We start from the raw sequence: 19,881 nt of genomic DNA on the forward strand, positions 1-19,881 counted from the left end.
AGTAAAAAGTCAAGTTATACAATCGCATTTCTTAAAGTGGGTGAATCTCATTATTACTGTTTGTGAAAGGAATGTTCTTCATCTCATTAGACTGGAGTGACTACTTACTAAATCAGTCTCTTACACAAAAGGGTGACATCACTGGTTTATGAGACATGTTGTGTCATTAACACGTGGGCATAACTAGTGGACCACCTGTAATCTGTAATCTATAATCTGTCATTTGATTTATAGCAGGTCCAGTTGTTTGAATCTTCCAGTAATTCAAACACACGTGATCATTTACTACGGGACACTATTTACAAGGTTTGTACAGGCGGCACGTCAGATTAGAGACCCCCCTATTTTCGCAGCAGCAGTGGTTCAGTCTGGCTTTGTGTCAATGTTTGGAAACTACCTGGACATTTGTGGAACGACCATTCGGATGAGACCGGGGGTGGCGAGGGATCAGGGTTAGACAGAGATTAACCACATGGAGGCCTATAAAGCTCTGGTGTAATCCGCACACAGGAGACAAACTCACAGCAACAACAACAGCACTCAGTGTTTTTGATCACGCTGTTGGACGACACACAGGAAGTTAAAGGAGCAAAAAGGGGATAATCATGAAAAAGGGAAAGGTAGGTTTTTGATTTTTTTTGTGATTTCTTTAGATTTTTGACATTTGTTTTTGTTGTTGTTTGTCATTTGATTGATCATGGACAGGAACTTAAATCTGGACTGTCCTCGACAAGTTCAAAAATGGAATTATTGTGAGTCAGAATAAATGACATAGAGCTTCTCTGTCATGCAGCTGTAACACAGTTGACATCTGTGGTGGATCAACACAGATGGACATCCATCACATTCTTCCCTCCTAATCCTTTGAACACATGAAACATGGCGGATGTTTCATAGGCCAATCTGTTACTGAGCTGCTTCAACTTCTACATGTGAATTATGTATATATGTATATGATAAGTCAACCACTATAATCCTATCCCAGCAGGTGACTGACGACAATGAGCCTCCCACCTATCAGGAGGCAACAGCAGGTAAGAATAACACATCCTTATCATTATTTAAAAAAGTAATCATTTGATTATCATTTAAGTTATTAAAGGTCCAGTGTGTAACAGTTAGAGACTGCAGAGCGGTAACAGACAGACGGCTGTGTCAGTGAACTACGGTGGCCTTCACATACCAGAAAGGATGTTGTGAGTCTTGGTTTGCGTCAGAAGCTTCTCTTTGAAAACATACAAACTCACATTCTGACTAGTTTGTCCTAGTTTGGGCTCCTGTAGAAATCGGTGGCCTCTGTCGTTGTTACCTGATTTACCGGAAACTCGGTTTGTTCTGCACATGTGCGAAGTGTGACTACTTCCTGTCACAATCATTTATGACAGGTTTATGACAGCGATTTTAAGTGTTCCACAACTGTCATTTGCAGTAACAGAAAGTCGTTGCAGTTTTAAACATGCACAACAAATCAGGGTTTTCTGTAAATAAATTCTTGAAAAGTATAATTCACAATTTTATCGTCTTTTTCCATTGTATTTGTATTTTTGTACACATTTGAATGTCATTCCACAACTGTTGTGATACATTATCAATGACAGGAAGTAGTTATGTATATGAAACAGTGAAGCTAGTCTCTTGCCCTAAAGTACATTTAATAAAGGTCTTATTCTAAGGCTATTAGAGGCTATTATAATAAACCTTCATATAGGTAGTATATCACATTTTTAACCAATAGATCCACTGAATGTTACATACTGGACCTTTAAATGTACACGTTGCAATGCACACAGTTTATTTACAAACAAAGCTGTCAGGCACATGCTGACATTCATGTGTCTGAATACTTCTGCAATAAACAAAATTAAGAATTAACAATGAAGAACTGCTTCTTTTTCTTCAGGCTATGAGGAGATGGAGGCTCAGTTTGCCTGGGACGATAAGTTCATCAGGCAAACCTTCATCAGGAAGGTACTGATGACACAGACACAGAAAAACACTGATGACACAGACACAGAAAAACACTATATAATAATAATATAATATAATATATATAATAATAATAATAATATAAACTCCACTTCTCTGATATAAAACCCTCTCCTCCTGCAGGTCTACGCCATCCTCATGGTTCAGCTTTTGGTTACCGTGGCGATCATTGGTCTCTTTACATTTTGGTAAATACGTTGTTTCTTCTGAATGATCATTTACATTGTTCCTTAATTTATTTATTTATTTATTAATTCATTATTATTCAGAGTATTAATGAGTTGAATGTCTGTGTGTGCAGCGCTCCTGTCAGGTTTTTCATTCAGACTCATCCCGGCTTGTACATGGCCTCTTAGTAAGTGCCTGTGATATAATAACTTATATAACGTGATACATTACACCTTCTATTCCTTTGCATTTGTATTGTTTCTAAAGTTTTCTATTATCTTTCCCCCTTTTTAGTATGATGTTCTTTGCCACCTACATTGCACTGTCCTGCTGTGGAGAGCTGAGGTAACGTTTTCTCTGGAACATCAGTAAGGGCTGAAACAATGGATTATCAATCGATTACCAAATGAATCGTGAACTATTTCGATTAACGATTAATCAGGTTGAGTGTTTTTGTAAAGAATTTTCTGATTTTTCAGCTTCTTAAATGTGAAAATGTTCTGATTTCTTTGCTCCATTTAACAAAGAAATCCTTAAAACTGAATCAGTGTTGGACAAAACAAGACATTTAAGAAGATATCAACCAAATGATAATGTGAATAATCAAGAGAATGATCGACAGATTAATCAGCCCTAAAATCAATAACCACACAAATATTAAAGCAGCACATACAGAATGATGTCACTTAATCTGGATTCTTTTTAATCTTACCTGATCAGGAGGCAGTTTCCGTGGAACATCATTCTCTTAGTTCTGTTTGTGAGTATTTCACATCGTGAAATGTGACATATTACATTAAAATAAAGTTTATCAAACGCCAATTATCAAAACTAATTATGGATTTCCTCTCTCCTTCTTAGACGTTAAGCATTTCCATCATGATGGGATTTGTGTCAAGGTAATAAAATATACTAGAGTGTGTTTCGTGTGTGTGCAGAGAAAGAGCTCCACGTTCATGAACACACGCGTCTGCTTTCCCTGCAGCTTTTACAACACTCAGTCTGTGCTGCTGTGTGTGGGAATCACAGCTCTGGTGTGTCTCTGTGTCACTGTCTTCAGTTTTCAGAGCAAGGTGAGAGAAGCAGCTTATTAATAATCATAATGAATGACTCATTAAACGATGTTTGTTTTTATTCTCCTGCACTGTTGCAGATCGATGTGACGTCCTGTCAGGGCGTCCTGTTTTCTCTGTGCATGGTCATGCTTCTCTGTGCCATCACCATGTCCATTGTCGTCCCCTTTGGTTATGTAAGTTCACCATATTTCATGGTTCTATTCTCTGTAGCTTTAGAAAAGTATTTTAAACATAGACGTTATTATGTGAGCTACAGGTTATTATAGTCATCTTCTTTTTTTCCTTAAAAGGAGAATAGGACGTCACAAATAACTGTTTCTAAGTGTCTTCAGCTCCTGATCTTTGACTCCATTACATTACATTACATGTCATTTAGCAGACGCTTTTATCCAAAGCGACTTACAATAAGTGAACTAACATTTATTCTTGTCTACATTTATTTTCTTGACTTTTTGACAAATCTTTTAATTGCAAATTGGGTACGTGGGAGTAAAATATTAAAATAACTGTTGCAAGTAAAATGTACTATAAAGACTTGGCTGCATACAGGTAGATTACAGGTAACACATTTATAATAGTACATTTATTTGCTGTAGCCAATTGATGTGTATTTTACTTTGAAACAGTCGTCTAATGTTTAGCAGAGGTTTCATTTCTTTCTTTCTTTATGTTTGGTCGCTTTTCTTTTGCTCTACTCTCTGATAAAAAAATAGTGATTAATAATAATTTAGTGTTAAGAACAGGCCGAGGTGAAACCTGATGACAACAAGAGTGAGGTGACTCCAGCAACACATAAAACAAAACCATTTGAAAGGATTATGAAACACAAGCACAGAACGTCCACAAAGACCATGAACCTCTCACAGCTGCCACAATCAGACCTTTTATACTGGAGCCACCTGTGCTGGACCAATCAGCTCCAAGGCTCCACTGAGACGCTCACACACACGTCATTCAATCAAGGATACACACCTGCAACACCCACACACACACCAAGGTTATTCTACTTAATGAAAAACTAACACAATAAGGAAAAAGCAATTTTTGTTCACTGAAATAAAACAAAAAAACTAATTAAACTCATTAACTCATTAAAAAAAATAAATCAAAACTCAATAAAAACTGTATCGACAGCATTATTATGATTAGTCATAACTCAAGTTTAATATATCTTTAAATATCCTCAATTGAAGATATCTACATTGCCCTTTTTAGATATCCTGAATTAAGTTTCAGATAGTTGGAATGAAGTTGTAGATAACTTGAACTTCAATTGTGACGAATTATAAATATGCACATTTATGAAACGTAAATATCTATAATGACAAACCCCATACACATTAATGGCAAGTTATGTAAAAAGTGAATTATGGATATGTGTAACTGTAGTTTTGACATCACAGATACCTGGAATGGTAAATGTTACAAAGGCTTCACACACACACACACACACACAGGGAGACACTAGTGTGGTAACAGTGTGTTCCCTTCATCCAGAGTGAGAAGACGACGTGGTCTAAAATAGCTGTGATTATTAAACAGCATTGGCAGGTTAATACCTCAGGTGCCGTGGCCGTGTTTGGGTGTGCGTCAGGGGCTTAGCTTCACGCCGTGTTCTGCAAAGCACTTCACTGTCTCGCCTAAATTAGCAACACGTCTCTCTCCTTCTTAACTCTGTTCTGTGTAACATTGTTCTGACACAGGTTCCCTGGTTACACGCTGTTTACGCCGTGATAGGAGCCATCGTCTTCACACTGGTGAGGAGCAGATGCTTCGACATTATTAAAAAAGAAATGATAGACGTTTCCTCATTGACTTCTTGTCTTTCTTTTGCCTCTTGCTGCTACAGTTCCTGGCGTTTGACACTCAGATGCTGTTGGGGAACAAGCGCTACGCCATAAGTCCAGAGGAATACATCTTTGCCACGCTCAGCATCTACCTGGACATTATTTACCTGTTTAGCTTCCTGCTACAGATCACAGGACAGGGGCGCGACTGAAGAACCTCATGCACGTGTCTGTTTCACCTCTCAGACCCATCACACCTGAGAGCAGGAAGAGAGCAGCCATTGTCTCCGGCTGTGTAATCTCGTCCTCACCTACACCACACCTCAACATAGTTGTCCGTTGTGTCTGATCCTTCCTGTTAATCTGAGCTCAGCCGTCAAACACACACGAGGCCCATAAGTGGATGAAAGCAGTCACAGAGTTCATCAGTATCAGTGCTCACTTTACTTGGCTGCGTCTCTCTCTGCGTCACAACTTAGCGTTTATGAAACTTGCTCTGTAAATAACCGTGTCTTTAAAGCTATGTAGATGTACAGCACACATCGTCTTCGTGAGGTCCAAAAAAAACTGCACAAACCCATCTTTGTTTGGACATTTTTGACCTTGTGGGGTCATTATGTTTGGGAACCCGCAACTTTAAAGGGCTTTTTCAGGGTTAGCACCTGGTTTTATACGGTTAGGTAAAGGAAAGACAACACAACAGTCCACAGAACCACAGGCCGGCGCCTGACGTTTAAAGTCTGTCACACAGTACAACCTTAAAAACCTTTTTTCTATAAATACTAATGATAAAATAGGTTAAGTCAAATGTGCTCTAATAGAAAAGTCTACTACAGTAGCGAACCCCAGGGAAACAGGTAGGGTTAGGATTACAGGGTGGAGTTAAATTAGGGTTAGGATTAAAGAAAGACCTGGCCAGGCAGGAAGGGAAATCAAAAATGAAAAAAAAAAAGTTTAGGTTAAGGTCAGGCACTTAGTTGTGATATTTAAGGTCAAGGTAAAGGGCTCGAAAACGTGTCCTCACTAAGATATAAAAAGAAGGTTGTGTGTGTGTAGTTTTCTGAGGACAAAAACATATAAACCATTTTGGCTGGTCCTCATATCTTTTAAGGGTTTTTGAGAGGTTAAGGTTTGGGAATGCATTATGTCTATGAGGGTCCTCACTACGAATGCTGCGCACGTGTGTGTCTGTGTAAGGACCTTTCGTCTGACATCAGCACTGACCTTGTCGGGACCAGCGGTCGTCATGGAAACACAAACCTGTATTAATAATGATGAAAAACGTCATTTCTGAGAATGTGGTCATGTTCAGGGCTGATATGAACTGTGGGATAACATTTTGTTTAGGCTGATTGAGAGAATGGAAGTCAATGTGCGCGCGTGTGTGTGTGCACAACAAAGGCCAAACATGAAGGGAAAAACGTGCTTGTCTCTGCACACACCGTACCTTTAGTCATTTACTCATACCTAGAATGTTTTGTCTGACTTTACCGTGGCCTTTGGGGTGAAATAGAAAACACATATTTTAACAAGCTGACCAGATTTGAAGCTTTTTTTTAAGCTAAATGTTTTTACCTACATCATAAATTTACCTTAATATATGACATAATGTTTTTATAAGGACACTGAGCTGTGTACAAATAACTCAAATAAAACCGACGACTCAACAGTATGCTGTCTGTCTTTCATAATTATTGTTATTAGAGCTGAAACGATTATCGATTATTAATCGATTACTAAATTAATCGACAACTATTTTGATAATTGATGTTTTTCCATGATTAAAACAAGATTTCTGATTGTTTAAGCTTCTTAAATATGAACATTTTCTTCATTTCTTTGCTCTGGATAACAAAGAAATCATTAAAAGTCAATCATTTTGGTTTGAGAACATCATCATTTCCAGGTTTGACGAACACCGATCAACATCTGTTAAGGTTTTCTGATATTTTATGGACGAAACGATTCATTGATTAATCGAGAAGATAATCGACAGATTAATCGAAAATAATCGTTAGTTGTGGCTCTCGTCCTCCATCCCCAGCAGAATTGCACACTCTGTAACCCTGGACATAATGAGAGGATTTATAAAACGACAGATGACTGATGAGCAACATCTTGACCCATCTATCACCACAATCCTACAAGAACCATCCAGTTACTTCACACCAGGCAAACTGTTCTCATTTGTGGTGGAAAGAGCAACTTAATGTTCTCAGGGGTGTCAGAGGGTGCTGATCTCTGTCTACTGAGATCCATTTGGAAGAAGTTAATTTACACTGGTAAATTATGGACTGGCTGGAACCAATCTCTGACATTTCATTCACTAAATCAGAATACATTACTTTGAACTCTGTCACAAGTATTTCTTAAAGTATATCAGTTCACTACCAATGTTAACTCAAGCCCTCTGTTTGGAAAATATGATTTTGTTTTTGTAAATGTATAACATTTCAGTGAGATTTTATGTGCCTTTTTGTTTTGTTAACGTACACGTTTGTAGTGACTGTCTTTTGAATTCAGGTTCAGTATCGGGCACAGGTGGCCACAAGTGTAGACTCAGAGGAGCAGTGAGAGGCAGTAAGTTAGCATTTCAAAAATGTGAGACATTTTCTTGCATTCAATCAGAATGTAAATATATTTTGGGATTATTTTTTGTAACAGTTTCGAAGAATATATTAAAATGCAATATTGAAACTACATGTGATTTGACTCGATATTATTCAAGGTGCTTCATTAAATACATGTTTAAATACAAGGCTGAGGACAAAGGAAGAGATCTTTATTAAACAAGGCACTTCATTTTGATTTATGTCTTTAACATAAAAGACTTCTGTGTTTGTTGAACATCTTAGTTATGAACCGTCTTTAACAGCGACGGGGAAAACCATACAGCCATGTTCCTGATTTAAAAAAAGAGTGCAACTGGTGAACTATCCTAAAAAAACACTTGAAACATGCAGTGCCGCATATATACAACAACAATAATAATAATAATAATAATATCAATTCAAATTTGGTCACTATAGACAATGATACGCTGTAAAACTATAACCACAGACTTGCATATTAAAATTAAGGAGGAAAATAATATGCTATCCGACTATTACCATCCACCAAAAGCATTTCCTTTACCAAAAAGAACACTGCCCATGTCAAGGTGATTTGTTTAAGTGCAATCATGTATTCAAACTGTATGTGGACAGACTAACTTTGCATTTTGCGGCAAGAACTCAGTGGAAGCAGCAAACTATTTCTGTCGGATACAGAAATAAAAGGAGCAAATATTGAGTATCAAAACAATAACTGAGAACAGAAAGAGGAAAATGCACATAACAGTGTACTGTGCTTAAACAAATGACACAAACCATTTAACTACACCCAGTTTAGTTACAAATGCCTTGAACATGGCCTTAAATGCTCTGTGATCAGACCTGAGTCAATTCTTTCCCAGTTAGACTACTCAATTTAAATTTGTGATTTAAGTGTAAACTTGAAAATTCTGTGCCAGGCAGAAACAAGAAGCCCTCGAATACCCATTCTATTTCAGGAAGCCTGGTGCTTTGATAGAAAGTCTCCCCCATGCTTTAAAGCCATTACAGATATCAGCCAAACGCCTGTCCTTCCAAGGAGCCAATCCTGCTTCTCCGGTATGCATTGTGACACAAGGAGGAATATGAAGGGAAAAGTGTGTGTTGCAGTGGTTCTCCCGAGACGGAACTCTGCTGTGTAAGCAATCCAACTTTTAAATGTCTTACAAAAAGCTAGTCGTCCTTTTTGTTTTCAATATCTTGATTATTCTGAAACAATAAGAAACAAAAGTAAATATCAGATAATATTGAATCCGATAATAAAAATGCAGAGAAGTTTTGGACTTTTTTTTCATACTAATTGATCAAACTAAATCTACCATTCATCTACTGTAAATTGTATAGTTGTGATATCAGAATGTGAATTATGTGGACACAGCCTTTGTCTTTAATGTCTCACTTTGCCAGTATTAACTGTATGTAAAAAATGAATTATTGAGCTATATTTAGATCTGTGCATTACCTGGAGCTCCTGGTGTTCTTTCAACAGTCTGTCGTATTCCCTGGCAAGGCCATCGGTCTGCTTCTTCATCACTTCTGCCTCAGACTGGGACTTCTTCAAGGCTGGAGAGGAATCAATCGCACATCAACACAGGGTGTCGGCATCCACTAGAGGTGAGGTGCACATGTGAACAAGAGCATTGATACCAACCTTCCTCTGTAGTCCTCTGTTCTTGTCTCAGCTTCTCCAGCTCCTTTTGCAACAGCTCCATGCCTGCTGCAGTAGCCTTATCACCCTTTCCTTCCATCAAAGTCTGTAATGCAAATTCAAATTATAACAAAGAATGTACATTACAGTTACATTATTGAACTGTAAATGTCAATCATTCATCCTTTATGATTTAATCTAGAACTATTTCAGAAACTTTTTTAGTTGGCACCCAACCAGTGTGGGGCCTACCTGTTTCAGCAGCTCATTGTCCTCCATGTATTTCTTGGCAGTCTGGTTAGCATTGTCAGCCTGAGTCTGAAGAGCAGCTGTCGTCCCAGACGCAGTTGCCAGCTGGTTAATCAAGGTGACCACTCGCTTCATAACCCTGCAAAATATAACGAAGTTCAGAAAAAAGCCTTGATCTAAGCAAAGATTTGCAGCTGCAGGTGTGTTCACTCCAGATCATCCATACAGCAGTAGTTTTCTATTATGTTTTCTTTGTTGTTTCTTTGTTGTCACCATTGTCGTTTTCAACCCCTATTTCTCAGGGTGAGCCCAGACACCACGCGGAGGAAACTCATTTTGGCCACTCTTTCTGTCACTACTCCGAGTTCATGACCATGGTTCACGGTGGGAACATAGATTGAGCGGTAAATTGAGAGCTTTGCCTTTTGACTCAGCGCCTTCTTCACCTCAACGTACTGGGCACAGCATCCACGTCACTGCAGACACTGCCCGATCAATCTCTCACGCAGCGCTCCCCTCACTCGTGAACAAGACCCAGAGCTACTTAAACTCCTCCTGTATTATTCGTATTAATGTAAAAAAAATGAATGACTCACAGCCAGAGAAAGACAGCAAAACCAGAGATGTAGAGGTTCCTCTGAGCTCTGAAAAGCTTCATGTGCAGGTGGTCATACATGTTTGGTTGCAGCTTTGCATTCGTGCCGGCGTCTTTACTCGAATACTTCCTCACTTCACGGACAGCATCTAAGGAAAATGAAGCAAAGACTTGGTTTGAATGTATTTATTTAATATTACTTAACTGTTCTTTCTTGGTTATATATGTGAGTTTGTGTACATGCATCCATGTTTTTGTTCCTGTGCGACCCTGGACAATGGGGGCAGAGGCCTATTGTGTCCGTGTTTCTTATAGATGAAACCTTGAAGGTGACAGACATGCAGTCTGAAATGCTAAGATGACATTAAATGTGGTTCCACATTGATTCAGTTTCAACCTCTAAAAGTACCGTAAAGGTTGAACTGGAAGCTTAAAACACAACAGTTCACATCGTCTTGTTTGTGTCACACTTACCAAGGAACAGGACGATAAGTACAATGATCATGGTGAGAAACACTTTGTTCCAGAATCTTGCCATGAAGCTCCAAACCCTCAGCCGGAAAATACTCTGCCATCTGGAACCGGACATGCACAAGCTTTACATACATGCAGGATGTAAATCTATTCCAGACAATAAACACTAGCTGACTTTTACTTACCTTCTGGCAGATATGAAGGGTATACAGAAGATGACAAGAACGCCGATCTCCACATAGAGAAAGAGGGCCACAGCAGTCCACTGCAGTGTCATCGTCGTGGGTGCCTCCTACAGACAAAAACACGAATACCAGACACTCAGGAAACAAGGTGTGAAACGACCTCTCCCTCTCTGACAAACACAAAGCTGTGATAACTGGAGGGTGTGACTATAACCAGTAATACGCATGTTTTCTCTTACAACAATAAACCCTCTGTTGGTAAGAATACTACGTTAAGCTTCTTATCCACTAGTTTACATACTATAATATAACGACTCTTGCGCCAAATGATGCACGATATACATAGTCTACTTCCTGCTGGCAGGTACAAGGCAGTTATATGCCTCCAACACAATGCACAAACAAACAACATACACTTAAACTTTAGGGTAAACGTTCTTCCTTTCATCATACAATATTGTGGTATCTTGGATCCACGAAGTAAGAGACACTCTGCAGTATCTGGCACCGTTTATTCAAGCAAGTTACTCCAGCAGTTACATGACCACTCTGATCAGTCTGATCTAGCATAAGTCTGTCTGACAAATATACTTTACCCCAGCAAATTATTAGCGTTACGCGTTACATCAGCTAATGTTAGCTCAACGTGGGAGGTTTACAGAGCAGCAGGGTGCTAATTAAACTTTTAAATATACAATAATGAAAGTGTCTAAATGCATGTCAAATGTTGAGACATAAAGCCATAAGCCTTACCAACAAGTTGCCAAAAAACTGACACCACGAGTGTAGGTTTTCTTCACCTTACCTCTGATATCAAACAGAGCAAAGTTTGCTCGCCCCCTGTATCACTTCCTGCTTCAGCAAGTTCGACGAAAGAGCGTACACTTCCGGTCGGGGTTTAAAAAATAAGCCATGGACATGTGCGTAACAAACATTAAACATTAAGGCGGATATAAAATGCGTATTTGTTTGTTATATACTTAGATTCTAAAATGTAAAAGGACATTGGAAGTTTTCAATTCAGACTTAACATTCCCTCATTTAAAATTGATTCGGGGCACTTTGTTTAACTCCACTTAACTTCCGGTGTTAAACACTTCCTAGTTACATGCACTTCCTAGTTACTAGAATTTATTTCAGGACGGTTGCATCAGTTTTACTTCGGTGTACATGCCAACTAATTGTACTTTCATGTCCCAAATAATCATAATAGATTATTTCAAAAGTAATAGAATTGCTTCACAAAAAGCTAGATGTTGATAATAAATCGTTATACCAATATTATTATTTCAGTTCAGTTTGAGATGTTCTGTTAATTACAATGAAAGGATATTTTTAGTTTTGAATGCCCTTTATATCATACACTGGTTTTGAGAACATTCTAAATTGAGAAGTAACATCTTAAGATAAGTAAGACAAGCATTTACAACTTAATATTAAGTTTACTTTAGAGCTGAAACAATTAATCGATTATTAAATTAATCGACAACTATTTTGATAATCGATTATCAAATCAACCTTTTTCATGATTAAAACAAGATTTCCGATTGTTTAAGCTTCTTAAATGTGAGTATTTTCTTCATTTCTTTGCTCTGGATAACAAAGAAATCATTAAAAGTGAATCATTTTGGTTTGTGGACAAAAGACATCATCATTTCCAGGTTTGACGAACACAGATCAACATTTTTTAAGGTTTTCTGATATTTTATGGACAAACCGATTAATCGAGAAAATAATTGACAGATTAATCGATTATGAAAATAATCGTTAGTTGCAGCTCTAGTTTACTTAGCCATATGATTATTGCTTGAGTAAAGCTTGACTAAAAAGACAGACACCATTAATACAACAACACCTTAGCACTTTTATTTGGTACAAAAAAATAAATTTAAAATAGTTTTAAAACCATTTCAACATACAGATGTTCCAAGATCTTGTACTGACCCATATGTGTTCTGGAGGTAATCTATTACAGCTGAGGTACTGGATAGAGAATTGAACACTTTTCTCTCAGGCTGGGAGCTAACCCTTTCGAGCATGTAGATAAGATGGTGGTGGAAGCAGGTGAATGGAGTGCCCTGCTCTACAGAGATGTCCACCCAGTCCCATATACACTCCAGAGGAGTGTCATCATACCCAGCAAACATAGCAGGGTTAGCAAGCAACCCCCGTGCAGCCATCATACCTAACAAACGAAAAAAGAAAGAAATCCCCATTACAAATTAATGTCCTGCTGCCTTGTGTGGGTCACTCTGAACCGCTCGGGTCAGAGTGACCCACACAAGGCAGCAGGAGGCAGCAGGAGGGATACGTTAAATAATAAATGTAATCATGAGTGCACTTTCACTAAAAAAATAAAAACCTACCGTCAACACCAGTAAGCTGGTAGGTGGACTCCACATCACGGAGGTACTTTATGTCTCCATTTGCAATGACAGGTACAGAAAGGCTATCTTTTATAGTCTTTATGGCATCATAATGGACTGGCTGGTGACGCTCATCTGCTGTACGGCCATGGACCGTTATCCACGACACACCAGCTGCTTCAGCCTTCTGGCATAGATCCACAGTCTTTCTCAAATCCTTGTGAATTCTGTGGGTGACATGAATTCAATCATCACCATCAATATCTTAATCTCCCTCTGAAACTACTGCCCCTAACCCATCAGAGACTTTACAGAGTGGTCCACCTTCAAGTCACTCAATTATAATTAATATAATAACAAAAATATAATATATATAATTATATATAATAAAAATGTTGACTATTATTTACACACATGAAGTGTTTAAATGTTAAAAAATGTATTCATATGTGTTTTTTACTTCATACAGCAGAATATGTGGGCTACCTATTATCACACTGTGAGAGATAGATTGGATTATTAAAAAGACAACATTGCAAGTTCTTTGACAAACATGTGACAAGCAATGTTGATCTAGAGCTTAGATTCTTTTAGATTAAAGGACGACATCAACCTCACATATCACTGGTCTAGCTCTTGTGTACAGTGAATTTGAAGTCATTTCTTACTCTTACCTTATTTTGATGGATGCTGTATAGTTTGGATTGTCCACCTGGTTTCTGACATGTCTGACCATGTCTTTCACAAGTTCAGGCTTGTTAATGAGACACGCACCATACCCAGCTGACATTGCCCACCTTAAAACACAAAGAAAACAAAGCCAAAATATCTATTCTGTTAACCTATCCTTGCTTAATTGATATTCAAACTAACATGGAAGAAAAAAGAAACACAATAAGAAAGAAAGAAAAATTTTGATCCAGCTGTTCCAACACAGAATTTGGAAAGTGGAAATAAAAATGTAAATAATTTAAATAGAAACTAAGATCTATTAATTAATAAATGCTATAACAGACTAATAAACACTCTCAAACTGTCTCAGGGTCTACTGTTGTTGTACCTCTGGGGACAGCCACAGTTGAGGTCAACTCCATCTGAAAAAGGTGCTACCACACAAGCTGCATCAGCCAGAGACTGTGCATCATGGGCAGCAAACTGCACTATCAAGGGCCGGTCACCTGAGGATAAAAAGGGAAAAAAATCTATCATATCAATAGTCAGACACAGCAGACATTTTGGGCAAGAAATGCGTAGGTCTGACTGACAACCTCAGCAATGGCTCTGTTCTGTTTATGTACGTCAGCACAGTGCGACAGTGAGCCAACATACACCTCAAAACTGAGGAAGCTAAACTGAACTCAGCCATCATTAATATGCTTAATTTTACCTGTACTTTTCCTGGTGTGACTACGCAGTATGACAACATAGATAAGGCTCAATGACAACACATCAATCATGAGGAACACCTGATATCTTTGTGTAAATACCGTGGCTGCCGTGCATTAGAAAGAGGTGGTGCAATAGGGGCATTTTTTCACAGCAGCCACTTAAACATGAACTAGTGTTACTGAACACATATATAATGTGCAACAAACACAAATTTCTAGTTGGATTAGTTTCATCTGTGTTTACCAACTATTGTGGGTTTATTTACTCACGCTCATTGGTTGTGAATTCACTGTCTCTAGCTTTGGTAGATCTCAAGAAGTCTGCAGCAACTATCATTGGAGTGAAGCAGATGTCGCAGTCATATTTCCTCACCAAGGTCCTAAAAGCAAGTCTATAGAAACAAAAGATTGATCATCATATTGCTACTACATTGTGTCCATGCATGCATGTATCATGTGCAGCTGTCAAAATAAATGTATATACGTATAACTATGTATTTAGTTTTCCTGACTGAAGTTAACGATTTTGATTCTATTGAATTAACGTTTGTATTTTCTTCTCCGTCTATATGTGCCCAAATGCATAATGATAATGAGTAGTTAACCTTAGTTAACCAAAGAAAAATGTCCCAAATGTCTGTCTATCTATATATCCCCACGATTTAAGAAACGTTCATAAGTACGTTTTCCCTTTACCATTGCTAAGTTCTGTGAAAAATAATATGACAACGGGAAACCAGATTTCACTTACTTCGAATATCGAACCATTGGGGCGCATATTTTCAGGACTTTTCCCTTTTCAAACATGTCCATGATGCTAGCATTTCCATTCACACTCTTCATGCTTCTCAAGTAGCACAGGCAACCAGTTAGCGCTAAGGGCTAACTAGCACAATATCCACGAGGAGAGTAGCGTTTAGGATCGATTCTGCTGACAAACATCTATTTCGTTTATAGAAGAAAATAGCAAAAGTGGTGTACAGCACAAAACTCTTAACGAATGCATAGAAAAAGCTAGGTTTACTTTCTGAACAACATAAACAAAACTGACGTGACGTACTTCCGTCCACCATGCGGGTGGGGAAGTGGGCGGGGCATAGCCGTCACCTTTGAACTCATACGTCATGTAACCCAAATTGTGAGTTTGTTTTTAATCTTCACCTTATAAACATCACGACTCACATTAACTAACACAATTTTTAGATTACATATTTTGGTGAAAAACAAACAAAAAACATTAAATGCCACCGTGATTATTTACTGTTGCATTAATTCAAGATTCAAGATTCTTTATTGTTATTATGCAAGCATAACAAAATTTCCTCCCGAGACTCTCAGCACGGGACTATGCAGACTGACCAATGCTGCACTAATATGTTTTGCAATTATATTTACGCACTGAATTGTTTTTTAAATTGTCTATTCACCACTGAGGAGCAGTAGCCTCTTTTTTGTACAGCTGAGGGGTGACAAAGGCATTTTGATTCGGAAAATATAGTGAATGAAAATCAAATATCAAATATAAAGGACAATAATTTGATGTTTTAGGACATTTATGCTACAGCAGTTTGGACTGGAAACTATGACTGAAATTGTACCGACATGCAAAACGTTTTATGAATCAAAATAAGGATAATTTTACAGTATTGGAAATATGATTTGAAGGACAGGATCCCCCTTGTTATTTCTACCATCTGGCCACAAGAGGGCAATGGAGCACCACAATTGTATAAAAATGGTTCTGCTCATCGAATTTCAAAATGGACATTTTAAGTCTATGATGATTTCTGAACATTTTGGCAACACAAACTATCCAACGTATTGTAATGTGATTCCTTAGGTAGAATATGTTTTGAGCGTAAGGAGCTTCTTTGTACCATGTTTGAAAAACATACCTACATAATAACCCATTTAACGAATATGCATGCTTTTCTTTGTGCAGTTCGAGTTTTTTTTAGAGGTCTGTGTCATATTTTAAACATTGTGGTCATTAAAATGAATAACTACACATTTGATGAACTACCACACACTTTATTTCAAATTGGTACTGGATAAGTGACTAACTTTTAAGAAGAAGCATCAACAGGTAAATCTATAAAAGACATAAAGGGGCCTCACAAATATGTCCATGGCCACAACAATAAGAGACCCGTTAATCAGCTAATAAATTCTCTTAAAACTCAAACAAAATAAATACAATTTAAATTCAGCCAAAGAAAGTGATAGCAGTGGAATGCAGCTTGTTCATTTCAATAGTTAGTGAGCGATAAAAAGTCAACCCAGTTCTCAGTAACACCATGGTCACTAACCACTTCATAATGAACAAAAAAGGTCATATATAATAAATCAGGCTTGGGAAAAGCTTAGCTGGTGCTATGTGCAGAAATACACAAGAATCTAAACATGTGTTAGGTATTTTCACCTCCTTTGTACAGTGTGGATAATTTATAGATCTGTTCACATGCACTCAAAATCCAGCCCCACATTTATTCACCCTTCCTCTCCTTTACATGCCAGTTGTTTAAACACTATTGTGTTAGCATCATAAAAAACTCCCTTTGATTAAATTCTATGAACTGAAACAGGCCTCATTGTTCAAATTAAGCACACACATACATTACTGTTCCCTGTAACATCACAGCACAGATGCTTCTAGCCGTCAGCTTAGGATAGGTACTGAAAAGGATAATGGCCTACACAAATGCAAACATACAACACAGCAGGTGACTGGCAGCCAACTTCAAGGGAACCACAGTGCAGGGTCATGGAAATGACCAAACCTCGTCTGTCCCCAATCACCTGGCCCCTCCCTCACTGAGGTAGCTTTCTCTGGCCAACTGTCTCCAGCTCCACACTGGAGAGGAAACGCCTGGACAGCCGGTGGCAGTCATAGCTCAGCTCTGTGGTGAAAACAGCACTGGTTTTCTTGGGGTAGATGATGGTGGTGCTCTTGAAGCGCTCAAGCCGATGGCGGGGCTGGAAATCTAGCTGTGTTTTATAGTGACGCCAGGTGCTGTGGGGCAGAGCCATGATAGTCTGCCTGCAGTGTTCAAGGCCCTGCCCTGAAGGCTGCAGAGCCAGATCCTGGATGAAGTGGCGGTCTGAGTTGTAGTGCAGGGATGAGATGTATCTGTGGAAGAGTGTGAAGTGCAGTGGTCTTATTTGGTGTAAAACAATGTGGTACTCCCACTTAAATGCATATTAAAGTAAAAATCAAAGCCCAAATGGCCTCACTGTGCCCAATTTGTTTGACTGAATCGTCCACCAGGTCGAACGATGCACATAACAAGTCATAAATATTAACCAACCTTATCTCTTTTGGTGGTAATGGATCCAGGGCTATGCCTTCACCAAAAGACAGCGGGTGAAGCAGCGGGGCAGATCCAGAGGGTAAAACTGAAACCTAGAGTGAAAAAGTGAAGTACATTCATCACACGCAGAGCCAATGAATCTGAAGTAGTCCCCAGTGCCTCAAATCATTGCCGATCTGACCCTGATGATTTTTTTTGAACAGTTGGCCAGAACATGCAGCTAATTCTTGCAAAATAAAATGCACACTCAAACTACCTATTCCAACCTTTTACTTATTCAAGCAAAACACTGACTCAGCTGAGGGTCAGCTGAACTGCATGCATGTATGTTTGCAGCAGAATGAACTCCGTAAAGTTATGAAGTTATGGTATCTAAAACAAATATTCAGCTGTGGTGGTTTGCTTGGCTCCAAAGACAACATTGGACAATGTGAAAATTTCCTAGCAGAATTATCCTGACCAAAATAACTGAAACCACTGAACCATGATATGGTTGCAATTAATAAAAAAAAAAAAATGCTTCAAAACATCAAACTGTTTATTTCTAAATGTAAACAGCAGGACGACATTCATCGCACAAATACAGGCGTATAATGTGTATCTCTGCAAAGAAATAACTCACCATTACCATTGTTTTTTGTACAATAACATTCTACTACAGAATGATGCATGTTTTTAGTGAACATAGTGAAAAATAAGGGGTACTGTAAGACTCCACCTCCAAACACTTGTAACACCTCCAAGAATAAATCACTAAGACAGTATGTATGCAAGATAGTGAGCATTGTAAGTAAAGTTACTTTTAGTAAGTAATTAGTAAATAGACAGGGTTTGGTAAATACGATGTCTTACAGATACAGAGGAAACAGGTGGACATGTAATATTATTGTTAATTCCAATATGGATTTGCCACTATCAAATTACTGTAACATTGCAAGAGAGAGAGAGAGAGAGAGAGAGAGAGACACAGAGACACACGTTACCTACCAGGGAACCCCGTCCCTCGTCCTCGGACTCCGGGCTCACGCCCCTGGCTTTGTCTGCACTCGCAGGCAGCAGCCAGGCGCTGGGGCTCGGACTCGGCGGTAAACCAGAGTCCGGGCTGTCAAGTCCTCTCTCAGCCCTGTAGCTCATATCCAGTGGCTCTCCTTCACAAACATTTGGCAAGTTTAACCTGCCAACCATTTCTAGTTCAACAGTTACAAAACACCAGCGAGCAACACGCAGGTTTCGAAAGAGGAATGTTTCCAGAGGAAGTTCCACGGAGTTAACTACTAACTTTCTCCCGGACAGCATGCACAGCTGCCCCCGCTGGAAAGACCATCAACCGGCGTTCAGTAATTAGATCCCCAACCAGTAGACCCCTGTAAAACTAAAACAATATCTTCATTTTGACGCTTAAACACATGAATCGCTCCCACGGTCGATGTACACGAGAAAATATGACAAGTTTTTATGCGAAGAGGTCAGAGTAGTGACGCACATTAACTCCCGCGGCTCCTCTTCAAACTGATTCTCCCTCAAGGAGCCTTCACGTCCACAAACACGGCAAAGGAAACGCCCTCTGAAGCGTTTCGTGGATTCTGATTGGATGTGGGATAAGTGGGCAACAAGAGACGAAGTTCTGGATGGGTGGGAACACTTCCAACACCGCTCATGGACCCTTTTGAAACCAAGGTGATATTTTTCCCTGGTATTGTGCAAAATGAAGAAGTGTGCACAGGGGAGAAATCAGTGGCAAGGTTTTAATAATGTTCCCCAGTTGACTGTGACGTTGAGTTTTTTGAATATACTGTCAACAAGTATGTTCGTATAAGTGTCTAATCACTTTGAAATATAAATCATTTGGTTTTCATAGTCTTGGAATAAACCTTTTTATATGTACCCAAGGCAAGGCCTTGCTTTACAGAGGCGACCATCTTGCACCACCCCATCTCTACAGCAAATGAACAACCAGCCAGATGCATTTTGCCATTTGAAACAGAGGCTTTACTACACAAACTAAGAACTCACCGTGGATGCATAAATTAATAAAGAAGAATATGTTAAATTTACAG

At 38.7% G+C, this 19,881-nt stretch overlaps 3 protein-coding genes across 5 annotated transcripts; 1 reads left to right on the top strand and 2 right to left on the bottom strand.

Annotated features, from left to right (window-relative positions):
* Positions 1-459: 459 nt before the first annotated feature.
* On the top strand, positions 460-6,689 carry LOC122772977 (protein lifeguard 2-like). Of its 2 annotated transcripts, none has more exons than XM_044031320.1 (12): positions 460-620; positions 989-1,034; positions 1,901-1,968; positions 2,110-2,174; positions 2,288-2,341; positions 2,449-2,499; positions 2,875-2,914; positions 3,016-3,053; positions 3,140-3,227; positions 3,308-3,403; positions 4,934-4,987; positions 5,080-6,689. In XM_044031320.1, exons 1-12 carry the CDS (start codon positions 606-608, stop codon positions 5,227-5,229), a joined length of 765 nt encoding a protein of 254 aa, XP_043887255.1. In that variant the 5' UTR covers positions 460-605; the 3' UTR covers positions 5,230-6,689. The 2 variants fall into 2 exon arrangements, with proteins under 2 accessions (XP_043887255.1, XP_043887254.1); XM_044031319.1 differs by having other exon boundaries at positions 461-620; positions 986-1,034.
* Positions 6,690-7,778: 1,089 nt separating this feature from the next.
* Positions 7,779-15,593, bottom strand: LOC122773880 (tRNA-dihydrouridine(20a/20b) synthase [NAD(P)+]-like). 2 transcript variants are annotated; one of them, XM_044032858.1, is made up of 13 exons: positions 15,265-15,593; positions 14,784-14,905; positions 14,186-14,303; positions 13,800-13,922; positions 13,126-13,352; positions 12,613-12,614; positions 10,760-10,863; positions 10,575-10,675; positions 10,102-10,249; positions 9,509-9,644; positions 9,260-9,362; positions 9,071-9,171; positions 7,779-8,817 (listed from the first exon to the last, which is right to left on the bottom strand). In XM_044032858.1, the coding sequence occupies exons 1-13, from the start codon at positions 15,354-15,356 to the stop codon at positions 8,782-8,784; spliced, it is 1,413 nt and encodes a 470-aa protein (XP_043888793.1). In that variant the 5' UTR covers positions 15,357-15,593; the 3' UTR covers positions 7,779-8,781. The 2 variants fall into 2 exon arrangements, with proteins under 2 accessions (XP_043888793.1, XP_043888792.1); XM_044032857.1 differs by lacking the exons at positions 7,779-8,817; positions 9,071-9,171; positions 9,260-9,362; ... (2 more) ...; positions 10,575-10,675; positions 10,760-10,863 and having other exon boundaries at positions 12,604-12,944.
* Positions 15,594-16,528: 935 nt separating this feature from the next.
* Positions 16,529-19,345, bottom strand: LOC122773310 (refilin-B-like). Its single transcript, XM_044031899.1, has 3 exons — positions 18,812-19,345; positions 17,822-17,916; positions 16,529-17,643 (listed from the first exon to the last, which is right to left on the bottom strand). Exons 1-3 carry the CDS (start codon positions 19,118-19,120, stop codon positions 17,325-17,327), a joined length of 723 nt encoding a protein of 240 aa, XP_043887834.1. The 5' UTR covers positions 19,121-19,345; the 3' UTR covers positions 16,529-17,324.
* Positions 19,346-19,881: the final 536 nt, after the last annotated feature.

Source organism: Solea senegalensis, linkage group LG8 (assembly GCF_019176455.1).
Source record: "Solea senegalensis isolate Sse05_10M linkage group LG8, IFAPA_SoseM_1, whole genome shotgun sequence".
Taxonomy (NCBI): Eukaryota; Metazoa; Chordata; class Actinopteri; order Pleuronectiformes; family Soleidae; genus Solea; species Solea senegalensis.